Source organism: Cherax quadricarinatus, chromosome 67 (assembly GCF_038502225.1).
Source record: "Cherax quadricarinatus isolate ZL_2023a chromosome 67, ASM3850222v1, whole genome shotgun sequence".
Classification (NCBI taxonomy): domain Eukaryota; kingdom Metazoa; phylum Arthropoda; class Malacostraca; order Decapoda; family Parastacidae; genus Cherax; species Cherax quadricarinatus.
The window spans coordinates 9,202,001-9,219,439 of record NC_091358.1 but is presented as its reverse complement, the minus strand read 5'-3'; the positions used below and the strand labels follow the sequence as shown (position 1 = coordinate 9,219,439).

The 17,439-nt window shown below is 41.7% G+C and overlaps 1 protein-coding gene and 1 long non-coding RNA gene across 3 annotated transcripts in view; one reads left to right on the top strand and one right to left on the bottom strand.

Moving 5' to 3' along the window:
• LOC128699702 (forkhead box protein O-like) overlaps positions 1-17,439 on the bottom strand; it is a 243,646-nt gene that overhangs the window by 207,299 nt on the left and 18,908 nt on the right. For both annotated transcript variants that reach the window (XM_070099384.1, XM_070099385.1), the window contains exons 5-6: positions 10,304-10,696; positions 8,765-8,983 (exon numbers count right to left, since the gene is read on the bottom strand). In XM_070099384.1, coding sequence (XP_069955485.1) covers positions 8,768-8,983; positions 10,304-10,696 — 609 coding nt within the window. In that variant the 3' untranslated portion in view covers positions 8,765-8,767. The remainder of the gene's footprint in view (positions 1-8,764; positions 8,984-10,303; positions 10,697-17,439) is intronic.
• Positions 1-17,439, top strand: part of LOC138854691 (uncharacterized) — a 267,073-nt gene that overhangs the window by 244,480 nt on the left and 5,154 nt on the right. The gene's annotated exons all lie outside the window — the stretch shown is intronic.

The window sequence follows — 17,439 nt, the reverse complement described above, 5'->3', positions numbered from 1 at the left end:
GATCTTCTCATCCTTCCGAGAGCCTTCCCCTTTTCTTCACATCTTAATCTTCCTAATACATCCTCCTTCCAGGGAACGTTTTTTTTTCTCGGTCTTCCCTCTCCCTCTCTCTTGCATTTTCCCCAATGGGATAGGCCATCCTGAGAGATGGCAAGTCACAAGTGATAGTAACTCCAGCTCTGCAGGAGTTACTAGCTGATGAACCCATAATAATTGACCGTATCCTCATTGCTCTGCTGAAGTCTTCCAGCTCAGACTGACACATTTCAACACCTTGTCTGAGCACCATCCTGTGTGATGGAATATGACCGAAACAGCTGTTGTTTCCACGGTTTAACTATCATACAGAATAGGGTAGCAGCACACTGCTGATGTATCTAGTTTGTAAAAAAAGTATACATCTAGTTCCCTCCATGTTAGCCCTTCCCCGTAAATCCCCGTCCCCAGACACCTCCCCACTCCCCACAACTCTCCGCTCCCCCCCACAAATCCCACACCTACTCATTACCACACCTTTCATGGTACTCTTCCCACTTCTCATCGTACCCTTCCCCATACCTGCCACGGTGTCCTTCCCAAATACCCTATCTTCCTCCAACACCCCCACTTTCCCAAAACCTACCATCCTCCCAGCATCTATGGTCCCCCCCCCCATGGTGCCAGCTGGTAATGGCACCAGGTTGATCTTTACGTGCTGTTAAGCACAGTAATATTTGTAAAGGGAAGCAGGGAAACCATTAACTGGAGTTACAGTGGACAGCCTCTGAAATGAAGGATGATAACCACTAACCTCAATCAATGTTCATAAACCACTGCTACATTCTCACTAACAAACATCTTACATTAAGATGACGTACTGCAGTTAATTTCTGCACTATGCCACATTTAACCGTAGTCAGGGCTAGCACTGGGTCCTGTGTGAACTAATGTTTGTAGAGCTGTTTACTGTGCAGCAACTTGGACAGTGTTTTGATCCATCTGTTCTGTTCAATGGGTACACTGTATACCTTGGGATTAAATCTGACTTGTTTTTTGGTAGTATTATACTCAAACTGGGTATAACAGAAAGGGGACCTTTACTAGGTTCCATCAATTTTTTTCCTCCAACTTTTCGTTTTTGCTTTATGTAAGTCTAATATCTGTTAAATCATGTTAAATATAATTGAGTATCTTACACAAATAACCCGTACATAAAGAGAAGCTTACGACGACGTTTCTGTCCGACTTGGACCATTTACGACGACGTTTCTCTCCGACTTGGACCATTTACAAAGTCATTGTCACTTTGTAAATGGTCCAAGTCGGACCGAAACGTCGTCGTAAGCTTCTCTCTCCTATGTACGGGTTATTTATGTCTTGTTCAGTCGCGGTATTGTGCTTTTTTCTTCCTTTGTACCTTTTTAAATGACTTTCATATTTAATGTCTGGTGCAGCTGATGGCATCTGTGTGTGTGGACAGATCTGCCAGTAAACTATTTTTTTATAAATCTTGGAATCGTTGCAATCTGTGCGATAACTGGAGAATGCCTCATCTGATCGGCTTCAAATTTTCAGCTCTGGTATGTCTCCCAGCGTGCAAAGTTTGCATTGTTACTGGAATCCATTAGTCCCAATTTAGCAGTTTTATTAAATAATGATATTAATTTCCTTGCAATAAGGAAAGACTGCCTCGTCTTATTGACTTCAAAATATAAACGTTGATACATTCAGTAAGGATGACACCTTATTAGCTTACATTCGCTTCGGTTTGAAATTTTATTGAAATAGATAAAGAAAAGTTGATATTGTTGGATAAAGTGCAATTACTGGAGAATGTATTTTCTGATAAGTTTCATTCTTTTAGTGATGATGAGCTTTATTAAAAGAAAGCTTGGCTTTCACTTTGAGCTTTAAAAAAGTTATTGATGATTTTAATAAAATTGGTTACTTTGTAAATAACTCTTTCGGTAGACTTCAACTGTTGAAGCTCTGCTCTGTCTTAACCGGAAGTGCTTCTGTATGGAATTAAACATCCGAACGTGCTAATTTATTGTGTACAATTTTTTTTTAGCAAGTTGGAGTTTCTTTGTGTGTGTGTGTGTATATATATATATATATATATATATATATATATATATATATATATATATATATATATATATATATATATATATATATATATATATTATTATTACCACGAACGAGTGGTATTTAATCCAGAACAACACTGCGACTAGCCGAGGACTCGAACCCATGTCGTTTTGGCCCACCTCATGGTGAGCAAAAATCACATGACGCTCTAACCCACAGGATCACCAAATCCTACAAGAATCACGCACCCAGCAGAGCTAGGTGTTTTACCGTGATCCGAGGACATATGGTAGTGTGGGTGCCTCTGAGCTAGGAAGGAAGTTAGTGGTTATGGATGGGTGTGAGGTTCACTGGATACTGGAATGAGTAGAAAGGGATGCAGTCAGTGGTGTGTGGGTCAGGTGCCTAGGGACGTGAATAGGGTGTGGGGCAGGTGGATGGACATACAGTGAAGGGAGGGGGAGGGGTGTATGAAGGGAGAGGGAGGGGACGAGAGCCCTGGCGATTCTCTGCACTGATTAATTGTTGAACTTTAGCACACAATTTGTCTCTGTAACGGAGCGGGCATCATCAATGTAAGGCCGGCGGGGCTCAGGATTAATATTAGAGGTGATATTTATATAGGATGGTTGGCGAGGGATAAACAGGCCGTCAGTGTGACAATAGGTGGGAGTGGCCAGGCTGGGCACAAACACTGCCCCTCCTCCACCCAATGAATCACCTGACACTGGTAAACAGTGTAATAACTGACTAGCTCGTCACGTGACCAACCCCACCACCACTGCCCAACACAGTGGTGACCAGCTGGTCATGTCACCAACCCCACCACCACTGCCCACTGAGGATAGTGACCAGCTGGTCAGGTGACTAACCCCACCACCACTGCCCAGTGATAAATGGTGACCAGCTGGTTACGTGACCAATCCCACCAACACTTCCTCCACCTCCTTGGATCAAGCCTGATTTCATTTCTCACGCATCGCATGATTCTTATGGGTTCAGAATTTCACCATGAATATAGCGATATGAGTGAGGAAGCGCAGAATCCGTAAGGTCATACAGCACTTTGTAATGGGTAGTAGTCAGCTTTGACCCACCTGATGATGACTCACTTCCTTGGATCAAGAGCCCTTCAACGCCATCAAATCTGAAACTTTCCCTGTATATAATATTTTATAATTTCACTGTGCACCATTCCTCTGTGCACTATTCCTGTACACTGTTCCTCTGTGCACCATTCGTATACACTGTTCCCTCTGTGCACCATTCCTGTACACTGTTCCCTCTGTGCACCATTCCTGTACACTGTTCCCTCTGTGCACCATTCCTATACACTTCCCTCTGTGCACCATTCCTGTACACTGTTCCTTTGTGCACCATTCCTATACACTGTTCCCTCTGTGCACCATTCCTATACACTGTTCCCTCTGCACCATTCCTATACACTGTTCCCTCTGTGCACCATTCCTATACACTGTTCCCTCTGTGCACCATTCCTATACACTGTTCCCTCTGTGCACCATTCCTATACACTGTTCCCTCTGTGCACCATTCCTGTACACTGTTCCCTCTGTGCACCATCCCTGTACACTATTCCTCTGTGTACCATTCCTGTACACTATTCCTCTGTGCACCATTCCTGTACACTGTTCCTCTGTGCACCATTCCTTTGTGTACTATTCCTTTGTGTAGCATTCCTCTGTGCACCATTCCTGTCCACTATTCCTCTGTGCACCATTCTTGTACACTATTCCTCTGTGCACCATTCCTCTGTGTACCATTCCTCTGTGTACCATTCCTCTGTGCATCATTTCTGTACATCATTCCCATGTGTACCAGTCTTTGTGCACCATTCCTCTGTGTACCATTCCTCTGTGTACCATTCCTCTGTGCATCATTTCTGTACATCATTCCCATGTGTACCAGTCTTTGTGCACCATTCCTCTGTGTACCATTCCTCTGTGCATCATTTCTGTACATCATTCCTATGTGTACCAGTCTTTGTGCACCATTCCTGTCTACTATTCTTCTGTGCACCATTCCTAGTACACTATTCCTCTGTGCACCATTCCTGTACACTATTAATCTGTGCACCATTCCTGTATACTATTCCTCTGTGCACCGTTCCTCTGTGTACCATTCCTCTGTGTACCATTCCTGTACATCATTCCTATGTGTACCATTCCTTTGTGCACCATTCCTGTCTACTATTCCTCTGTGCACCATTCCTGTGTACCATTCCTCTGTGCACCATTCCTGTACACTGTTCCTCTGTGCACCATTCCTTTGTGTACTATTCCTTTGTGTAGCATTCCTCTGTGCACCATTCCTGTCCACTATTCCTCTGTGCACCATTCCTGTACGCTATTCCTCTGTGCACCATTCCTTTGTGTACTATTCCTTTGTGTACCATTCCTCTGTGCATCATTTCTGTACATAATTCCTATGTGTACCAGTCTTTGTGCACCATTCCTCTGTGTACCATTCATCTGTGCATTTCTGTACATCATTCCTATGTGTACCAGTCTTTGTGCACCATTCCTGTCTACTATTCTTCTGTGCACCATTCCTGTACACTATTAATCTGTGCACCATTCCTGTACACTATTAATCTGTGCACCATTCCTGTACACTATTAATCTGTGCACCATTCATGTACACTATTCCTGTGTACAATTCCTGTACACTATTCCTCTTTGTACCACTCTTTTACACTATTCCTCTGTGCACCATTCCTGTATACTGTTCCTCTGTGCACCATTCTTGTACACTATTTCTCTGTGCACCATTCTTGTACACTATGCCTCAGTGTGCCATACCTCTGTGCATCCTCCACTCCTTGCGTGACTCATCTCTCCTCTGTTCTGAAATATTTTGCTGCTTGTAGCTGTTGTTTCAACATTTGTAGCTGTTGTACGAACACTTGTACCTGTTGTATCAACACTTGTAGCTGTTGTATCAACACTTGTAGCTGTTGTATCAACACTTGTAGCTGTTGTATCAACACTTGTAGCTGTTGTATCAACACTTGTAGCTGTTGTATCAACACTTGTAGCTGTTGTATCAACACTTGTAGCTGTTGTATCAACACTTGTAGCTGTTGTACGAACACTTGTACCTGTTGTATCAACACTTGTAGCTGTTGTATCAACACTTGTAGCTGTTGTATCAACACTTGTAGCTGTTGTATCAACACTTGTAGCTGTTGTATCAACACTTGTAGCTGTTGTACGAACACTTGTAGCTGTTGTATTAACACTTGTAGCTGTTGTATCAACACTTGTAGCTGTTGTATCAACACTTGTAGCTGTTGTATCAACACTTGTAGCTGTTGTACCAACACATGTAGCTGTTGTATCAACACATGTAGCTGTTGTATCAACACTTGTAGCTGTTGTACCAACACTTGTAGCTGTTGTACCAACACTTGTAGCTGTTGTAGCAACACTTGTAGCTGTTGTATCAACACTTGTAGCTGTTGCACCAACACTTGTAGCTGTTGTACAAACACATGCAGCTGTTGTACCAACACATGCACCTGTTGTACCAACACTTGTAGCGGTTGTACCAACACTTGTAGCTGTTACACCAACACCTGTAGCTGTTGCACCAACACTTGTAGCTGTTGCACCAACACTTGTAGCTGTTGTACCAACACTTGTAGCGGTTGTACCAACACTTGTAGCTGTTACACCAACACCTGTAGCTGTTGCACCAACACTTGTAGCTGTTGCACCAACACTTGTAGCGGTTGTATCAACACTTGTAACTGTTGCACTAACATTTGGATCTGTTGCACCAACATTTGGATCTGTTGTACCAACACATGTAAGTGTTGCACCAGCACTTGGATCTGCTGCACCAACATTTGGATCTGCTGCACCAACACTTGGAACTGATGCACCAAAACCTGGATCTGTTTCACCAACACTTGTAACTGTTGCACCAACAATTGTAACTGTTGCACCAACACTTTTAACTGTTGCACCAACACCTGTAACTGTTGCACCAACACTTTTAACTGTTGCACCAACACTTTTAACTGTGGCACCAACACTTGGATCTGTTGCACCAACACTTGTAACTGTCGCACCAACACTTGTAGCCGTTGCACCAACACTTGTAACTGTGGCACCAACACTTGGATCTGTTGCACCAACACTTGTAGCCGTTGCACCAACACTTGTAACTGTTGCACCAACACTTGTAACTGTTGCACCAACACTTGGATCAAGAGTTCTTGATCCAAAGAGCTTGATTCATTCTTCCCTTATATGGAATCCGAATATCTCACATTCTCCAGCCTCTATAAGTGCAAATTTTGTTGGCCTTTTTTTGCAGTAACTGAGGAATGCCTCTCTTGGTCAACTTCAAACTTTTAGTGCTGATGCGTTTTCTTCCAGTTTTATTAAGCAGTTTGGCTTCTGTGAAATAACTGGAAAATGTCTCTTCTGATCGGAAATAAGACCGTGTTTGACTCCAGGGTTACCTTTGGTTAAGCTTACGGGTTCGATTCCCGGCGAGGGTAGAAATATTGGGCGTGTTTCCTTACACTGGTTGTCTTTGTTCCCCATCAGTAAAATGGGTGCCTGGGATTTAGTGGAATGGTGTGGGTCGCATTTTGGCACAAAACTGACCTAATTTGCCCGAAATGCTCTGCATAACAAGCGGCTTTCTATATAGTATTATGTCATTGATGTCAGTTAGGCCTGTATACCTTGTACATGTACTTGTAGAAATAAAGATATAACTATTATTATTATTATTATTATTATTATTATTATTATTATTATTATTATTATTATGCGCCTCCAGGTACAAGTTTTGGGAATCCAAGCCCAACTTTTGAGCATTTATGTCCGAGTATTTTTCATCTATGCTCAAATAGTGGCCATCCAACACGCCAAATCTAACTCTGGACACTAAATACTTAAGCATCAATCCTTAATACCTAATATTGAAATAACTCTACTTAGATCTTAGAGGAAAGTTTTGAATGATTTTGGTCAGTGTAGGTTGCAATTTGCCTTTTTTTTTGTATGGAAGAAATTGGAAACATTAAAACACTAGTGTTGATGCGATAACTTCAGAGTGCCTCGTCCGACTGGTATTAATTCTGCAGAGAGAAAAGGCACGTTGAGGTCCAAATCGGACCGAAACATCGTCATAAGCTTCTTTTACCTATTTGCGGTTTATATGTGTATTAATACTGCAGTTTTAAACTTAATGTGCTAGTGTGTTTTATTGGTTCCTGGGATAACCCTAACCCCCTTCTACCTCCCACACTATTCCTGGGATAACCCTAACCCCCTTCTACCTCCCACACTATTCCTGGGATAACCCTAACCCCCTTCTACCTCCCACACTATTCCTGGGATAACCCTAACCCCCTTCTACCTCCCACACTATTCCTGGGATAACCCTAACCCCCTTCTACCTCCCACGCTATTCCTGAGATAACCCTATCCCCTTTCTACCTCCCACACTATTCCTGGGATAACCTTAACCCCTTTCTACCTCCCACACTATTCCTGGGATAACCTTAACCCCCTTCTACCTCCCACGCTATTCCTGGGATAACCCTAACCCCCTTCTACCTCCCACACTATTCCTGGGATAACCCTAACCCCCTTCTACCTCCCATCCTATTCCTCTCCATCATCTCTACGAGCCGAAATCATAGATATAATCCAGAAATCACCATAAACGTGTGACTAGAGAAACGTGCGAGTAGATAAACGTGATTCGAGAACCTCTTTAAGTACGAGAAACCAACAATGTCCCGACTGTATGTTTCTGAGGAGGAGGACAATGGTAAGTAAAACGTTAATTCAAGTTAATAAGCACTTGAACCCCTTTGGTTATGAAGAATTGTTTACGTATGTAATTTCTGAAAACATCCAACTGCTGATGTCCTTATCAATTTGCGGACATCAATACCAGTTTGCTGGTATTAATAATTTGTTGATATTAATAATTTGTTGAACTCATTAACAGTTTTACTGATATTACTATTAATTTGCTGACACTACCAATTTGCTCACATTACCAACTTGCTGACATTACCAATTTGCTTATATCATTACCAGTATTACCAACTCATAGATTTAATTACCAATTTTATCTTAATTATTGTGCCAGTATCTTACAAAAAAAACATCATTACACTGCAATACGAACTCATTACACAAATCATATGCACAATTTATCCCAGGTCACAGACCAAAAACTCATATCCTGGAAATCATTGTTATAGGGCTCTTGATCCATGGAATAGGCGCTACCCTATGTACATGCATATTATGTGTCATTCCACTGTTACTGGGTATCACATACCTTTGTTCGATATGCTACATAGTCTAAATAGTGAACACGACACATATATAACCCGTACATAGGAGAATGAAACTTACGATGTTTTGGTCTGACTTGGTTCACTATCTTGTCGGACTGAAACGTCCGATATTAATCTCTCTTGGGCTGGTGAACCAGACATAAATACATTGGGGGACCTTTATTTTTACGATCAAGTACCCATACTTGATGAAAGCCAAATGTTGGGCGAAACGTTATACAAATAAGGAAGCCACTGAAATTATGTTTTTATCCAAGCTTAGCTGCTTCAGTATAGAGGTATCAGTGCCGTTAATTACCAGAGTTACTGCAAGACAGGAAGTGAGGTGAAGGTACTCACCCACTAGCGCACCCACTGGTTACCCGCCGCAATGGACGAGCAGGGGTATGACATTCCCGGCGGTGCTGCCATCTGCGGAGCATCGGGATGCGAGTGAGAGTGGGCGTGTGCATGGGCGTGGGCATGGGCGTGTGTGTGACCGTGGATGTGATGACCGTGATGGGCTTGTGGGAAGGAAAAGTCCAAGTTTCCCTCCACCTGCAACTCGTGCTTGATCACCTGAAACATTAAGAGTCTTCAGTATGTACAACAAGGGAATATCGTAAAGCTTATGTTTAAAATGGACTAATAACAGGCACAAAACGCCAGCTTGCTAATTATATATAAGTGTGACCTTTCATCTACTGTAATCAAATCATAGCTTGATATATAATGAAAAGTATTTATGTCACAAATTGTGAAAAGAATCAGTCAAGTGAAATTCTAGTTAGAGCAAGAAAAGTGAACGTTGAGAAATAGATGACGACGGTATATTACCATAGCTTAATGCACCCGCTTGGCGCTCCCATAACAAAAAATTATCACTATAACAATGCGGTTATTTTGGCCTGTATAATAATGTAAACATTAAAAAAAGCAGAAACTTAAAAGAAAACCTTAATCTAAACTGATTAGCAAAGCAATAGCAAGGCAAAGATGAGACGATTGTATTATGTAAGACAAACAGTTTCCCCACACAAGAGATCTGGGCCCCACACTAGTACGTGTGTAGTGTCCTCAGTCCTACACCAGTGCTGATCATGCCACAGAGACTCCCTCAACTCGCACAATTATTAAATATTAGAAAAGCATGTTTGACCTTTCCTCTACAGATAGACGATGATCAGAACTGATGAAGTACTTTTCGAAGGGCATTATTGTGCTGAAACTTTGATATGGCTGACATAGATCACAACATATGATGACAAGAGCAAACACGGCAGACTCTAACATCCTATATAAATATATAATAACCTGACAAAAGACGCAATTATCGTTCCCGTAACCTCAGAACTTAGTATCGGCACAACAGAGATTTATATAGTGACTGACTACTTGTCTTCGTGAGTTATTGATGTCTGAGTTATGGGTGTGAGAGTTTGGCAGCAAGAATGACCAAAGAAAGTGTTCAGTCTCAGGCAGAGAAAGCAAGTGCCCTTTTCCCTGATCGATGAAATGGGGGAGACAGAGACCTATGAGCAGTATAAAAGTCATAGTCTGTCTACTGGTTGAATTTGAATGCCCTTACATCATAAAAGAACACGTAGCTCAACCATTTAATAGGACATTTCTGAATGAATGACTTCGTGATTAACAGGCTGTTTTGTATATATATATAAATCTGATTCATAATGACATAAATACGCTTTGAACAAAGGGAAATAAAAAACTGGCAGGTCATAAAAGTCTCTACGCAAATTAGTGTTAATAATATCGACAAACTTATGCTAGTTGTTACTACTGTGTCGGATCGTGTCCAGTTCCTGTAGTGAGGCGCGACTTGCGACCCTCCTGTCTCAGGCTACTGGTACAACCGGCCACCATAAGCAAGTCCCCTACCTCCTCCACGTTACAGTCCAGGCCGCCCTGTATGGGGGTGTCGAAGTCCACAAAGTCCTGCATATGCACGGGGCCTCCCGCACCACCCCCAGACACACCGCTGCCACCAGTGCCCGGCCCGCCCCCAGAGTCGCTGCTCCCAGGGCTACCGCTGTGTGACTGCTGCTGCTGCTGCTGCTGTTGTTCCCGATGGGTTAGTGCTGCCCTGAGCATATTTGGCTCACTGTTGGACGCAGAATGGGCGGAGTGGGCAGTGTGCGGGGGTTGTGAGGTGGGAGGTGTTGGATAGTTGTTGGTGGGCTGGTGGGCTTCGCCTCCAGGCCCAGGGTAATGGCCCTCCCCTAGTGGCTGCGTCGGCGACAGACTGTGGACGCTGTGCGCCGGCGACATGGCCTGAAACACCACCATAACACACACATCACCACCCGTATCACCTCACACCCTAAGAGTGCTTGAGGCAAGCACGCCCCCAACCTCCACTCATACCCACCAAAACAGGCTCGTGGGGCATAAAAATAATCATTAAATAACATACTGTATTGATATCAACATTTTTTTTATTTATAGACAAATTTGTATTAAGGTTTAGGCTACACTCTACATACAATTAAGTTTGGACGAGTGTGTCTAACATTGTAGGATGGAAGTCACCAGTACCCGTGAATCATTGTGATGTATACTTGCACATGCCACTGATACCCATCTACCACCAGTACCTTACCACTGTCAACTACAACACCACTACCCATCTACTACACCACCACTATCCATCCAATGCACCACAACTACCCATCTACAACACTACTACATATCTAGTATATCACCATTGTTCCATCACCACTACCTTACCTCTAACCAAGCATTACACCACCACTACTGTCTCACTTACACCTTGAGTACCCCTGTAACGCATCAATCTACACGTCCCGTCTTCACATACAAATAACTGTCTTCACATGTCAAGTGTTGCTGGTTGACTGTGTGATAAATCACTGGAGTTGTGTCACCAACTCTAATGCAGATCACGAATAATCATAAGACTAAAGGTGGACTGGGTAGGTGGTGAAGAACGGGGCCCAAGGAAGAGGGATATGTTCCACACAAACCAACTGCTGCCAAATTTTAACCGTATCTCGTTGCAATTCTCCATCTGGCTAGCCCTGGAGCACCAACTGGCATGCTCATGCTATCAGTAACACAACATAGTTATTGTGTAACATGAAGAGGGGAGGGGGGGGGCGAGCTTAATAAGGTATGATTGCAGTGTATGCGTGGCAGTGTGAAGTTTCTGAGGGAGGACAGTGGCCTAGGTGAGAGCTTTGTAAGGGACTGTGGCATACACATATGGACGTGAGATATGTTAAGGAACTTTGGCGTGAACGTGATGTTTGTAATGAAGGGCTGGTGTGGACGTGAGAAGTATCAGAGAGGACTGTAAAATGGAGCATGAAGTTTGTATGGAAGAACTGGCGTGGGCGTGAATTTTTAAAGGAACGATTGGCGAAAGCGTTAAGTTTGTAAGGAACTGTGGCAAGGGCATGAAGTTTGTAAGGAACTGGCATGGGTGTGGGGGCATGAGTTGAGTAAGGAAGAACACTGGTTGAGCGTGGGGGCATGATGTTTATAAGTAACTGAAGCATGGGTGCGAGGTTAATAAGAAACTGTGACTTGGACGTCAGGTTAGAAAAGTAGGGCGGTGAGTTGCGTGCGTAAGTGTACACTCACCAATGGACGATTCTTAGCTCATGGATGTATGTGTATTGCGAGTGTGTGCTCACGAGGGTAGAAAAGCATGTTACAAAGGTAGCAAAGGTAATCCCACAAGGGCACTGGCATACACAAATGTTTGCAAGCAGTCACAGGTATAGACTCGCTGATAGGTGTACAGCGGCTTCAAATGTACCTTGAATAATTCAAATTTGTCTAGGGGTAGTGTTAGTGGTGTACTCGTGGGAGCGCAGGAGTATATGCTACTGATGGTTTTCTACTGGCACTTGTGTGTATTCAGAGTTCCCATCTTTTCTCATATGAATGTATTTGCCAGGAGCAACCTCCAGCTCCTGGGCCACAAATTTTATTAATTGCCCAATTTCATACATCCCTAGCACTTTAGGTATGGCCATATTTACAAATAAATATAGGTATGGATTTGGGTTCCACTTCTTCGTCTCCTGGCAAGTTTCACTCGCTTATTGCCTTCACACTGACCCATTCAAAGGATCCGGTAATATGAAGAGGGCACAACAAGACAGTGTGTCTTAGGACAGTGTTTTGGCCCTGTGGCGAGCCACAGCAGCAGCAACGACCACTGGCTTACCTGTGCTGGACTCGACCCATCCTGTTAAGAGGTTCCTCTTTGGGCTAATTCTGGAGCTTCGTTTAAGTTTGTTACACTTCAACTTTGTCCCGCCCCTCTCAGTGTGTTTTCATTCATCCTGGCATTATCTCTTGAGTATTCAGTTACCTCTGAACTGTCTTTCACTTGACCCCGTATGTATACATGTACTCACCTAGTTGTGCTTACAGAGAGTCGATTTTAAAGCTCCTGGTTCCGTTTCTTAACTATCAACGATTTAAGTGATACCTAAACATAACTGCTCGATCTTATTCTTGAAGGTGTGTATGGTGTTTGCTTCCACCACCTCTTCGTCTATTTTGTTCCACTTACCAAAGTTAAGATGAAAAAGTATTAAGAAACGCTCATGTGGCTCATCTGTGCGTTTTAGCTGCCATCTCATCTTTGTCTCCATAGGTTCCCTCTCCTCGCATTTCAAGCAACCTGTCCCTAGTCCACTAATTAATCTGAGTATTTTGTATGTGCAGTATTATGCTTGTTAGGACACTCAAGTGTCTTAATAAACGTCATCAGGTGCAGGCTCCTTGCTGAAATCGAAGTTCTTAGGTTAGCTAGACTTGCAAATGCCTCTAAAACTATAAGACAGATAGTTACTTCTAGAGATAGGTTTCAGGTGATGCTTACTTCAAGATCTTTCTGCTTGGGCATTCTCCACATTATCACTTTTCCCGGATTGGATTCCACATCCTTTCTTCTCACTTTCTCTCCTATTCTCACTGTTAAACATTTAACAGACTTTGCAATTGATACTATTTTATCTTTTGCACGTTAGTGACTTATTTATGTTCTAGAAGGATTGTGTTAGCATGTATGAGTGAATGTGCATATGCTTTTTTAAAGAAAAAGAATGCTGAATGACCTCATAGATCAAAGCAATGTAAAACGTACAAGTTCTTTACTTACATTCATATTCTTATTCCTCTGCACTCGCCAGGAGTGAATTCTAGTAGGCATCTTCCTGGCCACGTTGCAGATAGTTCAGATAATCTTGGATTCTCTCCTTGCCTTCAGCTTCGGTGCTGTTTTGACCTTTACTGTTGTCATTATCTTTTTTCTTCCCTTATACTTGCATTTCAGCTTAATTTCTTGTTTTCTGTTGGCTTTTTTCTACATTTTCACGAACAACGTTTACAAATAAGTGTAGCTAGACATACGCTGTTTTTATATTATTTCTATTTGCTGGTACACATGTCCGTGGCTTTCATGCATATTTTAAGTATCCTAAAGGCATTGTATGTACCTTATGTTTCCTTAAGACACCTGCTGACATTGTTCAACTATCATTAAAATAGATACCTGGGTGTTACTCGACTGCTGTGAGTCGTATCCTGAGGAGAAAATTGACCTAATTTGCCCGAAATGCTCTGCACAACAAGGGGTTTTCTGTGTAGTAGTGTGCCATTGATGCCAGCTATGCCTGTATATCTTGTACATGTACTTGAAGAAATAAAGATTAGTATTATTATTATTATGATTATTATTATTATTATTATCAAGACTAAGATACTGAATAATGGCATCTAGGCAGAGGGACTGATTACTTCATTTTGTGTTTTATCTCTGTATTAAACTGGAAAAGATATTGGTACTGGGGTTTCATCTTCCTGCTCATGCTTCTCTCCATCCCCACCTCAACCAAGTAGGCGAAGCATACAACTATGTGGTCATTGGCTCCTACAGATTACTTATATTCGTTTTCTTCATTCACTTCACTTAGGAAAAGACCAGATCCAGGCTCGGTGGTTCGTCTTCTCCTCGCGTCCCTCAGTGTCTTTAACATGTTGACTAACGAAGATATTTTATTAAAAGCTTCCATAATCAGTTGTACTTACATTCTCATCACTCATTTTGCTGCTTTCTCCAGTATCTTTATTGCTGCTCTGTTGTTTTCCACTTTTGTTTATTGAGATATTAACTAATGCTATTATTAACATGAGTCTTTCTGCAAAACTCTGACCCCTCTTCACTTTCTCCTTAATACAGTATGTGATATCCCTCAAGAAAAAACGCATTTGCTATTATTCTCGTTATATTCGTCTCAACTTTCGATTATTATATCTAATTTTGCTTTCGATGTTCTTATCTTCATCTCACAGCCTGTTGGAATGTCATCAACGTGTATTAAACCTTTCTCTTCCCATTTATGTTTGTGTGGTCGTATATACTTGCAATATATTAATTTTTGTGGAATGAGCTCTATCTTCTGGGCTCAGCCTCTAAACTAACAATCGCTTGTGTAATAAATCCATAACTTGGTATCTTTTTATGGAGTTTTCCTTCACTACCCACTTAGTACATTCTACTCAGTACCTCTACTATTTCCTCACTTAGTACATTCTACTCAGTACCTCTACTATTTCCTCACTTAGTACATTCTACTCAGTACCTCTACTATTTCCTCACCTAGTACATTCTACTCAGTACCTTCACCCCCGAAAGTTTCTTCTTACACCTGTAGCAAACTCAGTAGTTTGGTTAATATTTATGTCCTCTCGGTTCATCCACTCCCTTAGTCCTTACACTTCTTCGTTCCTCTCATTACTTTATATGTTGTGACTATGTCTCCTTTCAGCCTTCATTTTTTAGCATTCTGAAATTAATTTCTCGAAGCTTATTTAGTATTTATTTTGTGAATTAGATGGAAAATCTGCATAATTGCTCAGGTTTTCCCTCTGTGTTTGAAAAGCTGTGAGCTCTATGTTGAGGATGCTTCTTCCGATATTTTTGACACATGAGCATTAATCCAAAAGAATCTTCTGACGATTCCTAAAAGATATTTCATATTTTCCGAAGTTTTGTAAGCAGCTCTGATATATTGGGTCTGTCTCTCAAATATCTGTTTTTAAGAAACAAGAAAGAATTGATAATCTCACCCTGCTACGTGATCCTGATTTTCGTCTTTAAGAGAACCAGACAGAAGAAGAAATAGAGGTTCCAGCCGGGGGTCAGGAAGAGAAGAAATAGAGGATCCAGCCGGGGGTCTGGAAGAGAAGGAATAGAGGATCCAGCCGGGGGTCAGGAAGAGAAGAAATAGAGGTTCCAGCCGGGGGTTAGGACCAGTTAGCTATGATCTTTGTATCTGATTGAGGAGGTAGGTAGAAGCACTGTGTGTGAGAGCTCCATGGTGTGAAGAGAAAGAGCATTAACTAGCTAGAGGTAGCTAGCTAAGATCCTGGGAGGATCTTAAGCTAGGATTCAGTTTTGGACAGGCTTAGTAACTCTGGGTGATTTTCTAAGTACTAGTCAGAAAATGAGTAACTTGAATTCCACATAAGTGGTATATCCACAAGTTACCGGAACTCTCAACCTCTCAACCATTGTTTTGAACATTAACTATGATAACTCTATAATTTTATATTGGGCTGAATAAAGTAAATGTAACTATTCTGGATCTCTCTTGATTAATCCCTCATTATTACCTTAGTAGATACATATTTTTGTGTGAGGAAGAGTTTTATAAATACTTAAGTTGTGTTTTAATAGTAATGACGCTTCCTGAGAAGGCTTGGGACCCCCTTGGTGCATACACTTTTGTAAGTGGTATAATGGTAAAACATTGGTATTAAGCATTAAGTGGTAAACAAATGCTGCTTTAAGTAGTGACTGACCACGTAAGGTGTTCAATATACAGTAACTCCACTTGAAAGAGTAAGTGGATTAAAATGCATGAGGGACTGATCACATCCTACACGAGTTGACGGACTGACCACGTCAAAACTGTCTCTAGTGTTGTCTTTGTCTGTATTTGAATGAAGAAACCTACTGTACAGGTGAAATAAAGATACCCAAGTGTTCCAAGTGAGTCTTTATTCATGAAAGTTTAGAGGTTAGTGAGGGTAGATTTGTAAATCAGTAAGTAGTGAGGCATTGTATCAGAGGCCAAGAATATGCAGTCCTCCCACCTTCCCTTCCCTATTTTACATCATCCTATCACACAATTATAAAGATAATTTCCTTTTCCTGAACTTGAACTCGTGCTGTTGGAGTGTGTGAAAAAAAAAATATATTTTTCAGGTGGCCCATCATCTTTACCACATTATCCTCCACTTTATCAAGTATAGGAAAAAATGCCTGTCCCTATTTTAAAATATTTGTACTATCTGTGAAAAGTGTAGAAAATTCTGCCCACATAATCTGACTTGAAGACAGGGATCAGCTGGCAACTCCTCTTAAATCTGAAGAATGTTGAAATATTTGATCTTTTAGTGTCCATATTCCATCTCTCTTTTGGGGTAATTTTCACTGCCTACCAAGCCCCCCCCCCCACTCATGAAGGTGTTATTTCAGTGTGCAGATTTAGAATCAGTTTTTCCACTATTTTTCCTGATGTAAATTACGAGTTATCTTTTTCTCCTATGAGCAAGTGAGTGAAGTTTCAAGAATTTTAGGCATTGCAATAATTAAGAGGCTTGAACAGATGCAGAAAGTAAAGGTTATCTGCACATTCTCCAGGTATTCTAATATAATGAAGAATGGTCGAGCCTGCCCATTGCTCTATTTTATATAAACCCTGTTTTTCACAAGTTGTTTTTATCTTGTCAAATCCTCAGATTTACTCCACTGACTTTTGATCTCCAGGCATAGGGTCTCCGTAGACAAATAACCTGCGCATATAAACTTATGACTACGTTTTGGTCCGACTTAGACCATTAACTAATCAAAAACTGGGCATAAAGCCTGGCACAAGGATGTGCCCCGGCATGCTGAGGCCATGGAAACCGCTATAGTAAAGACTGCTACTTCGACCTTGCTCTATATAAAATTTGTGCCTCACACTGGC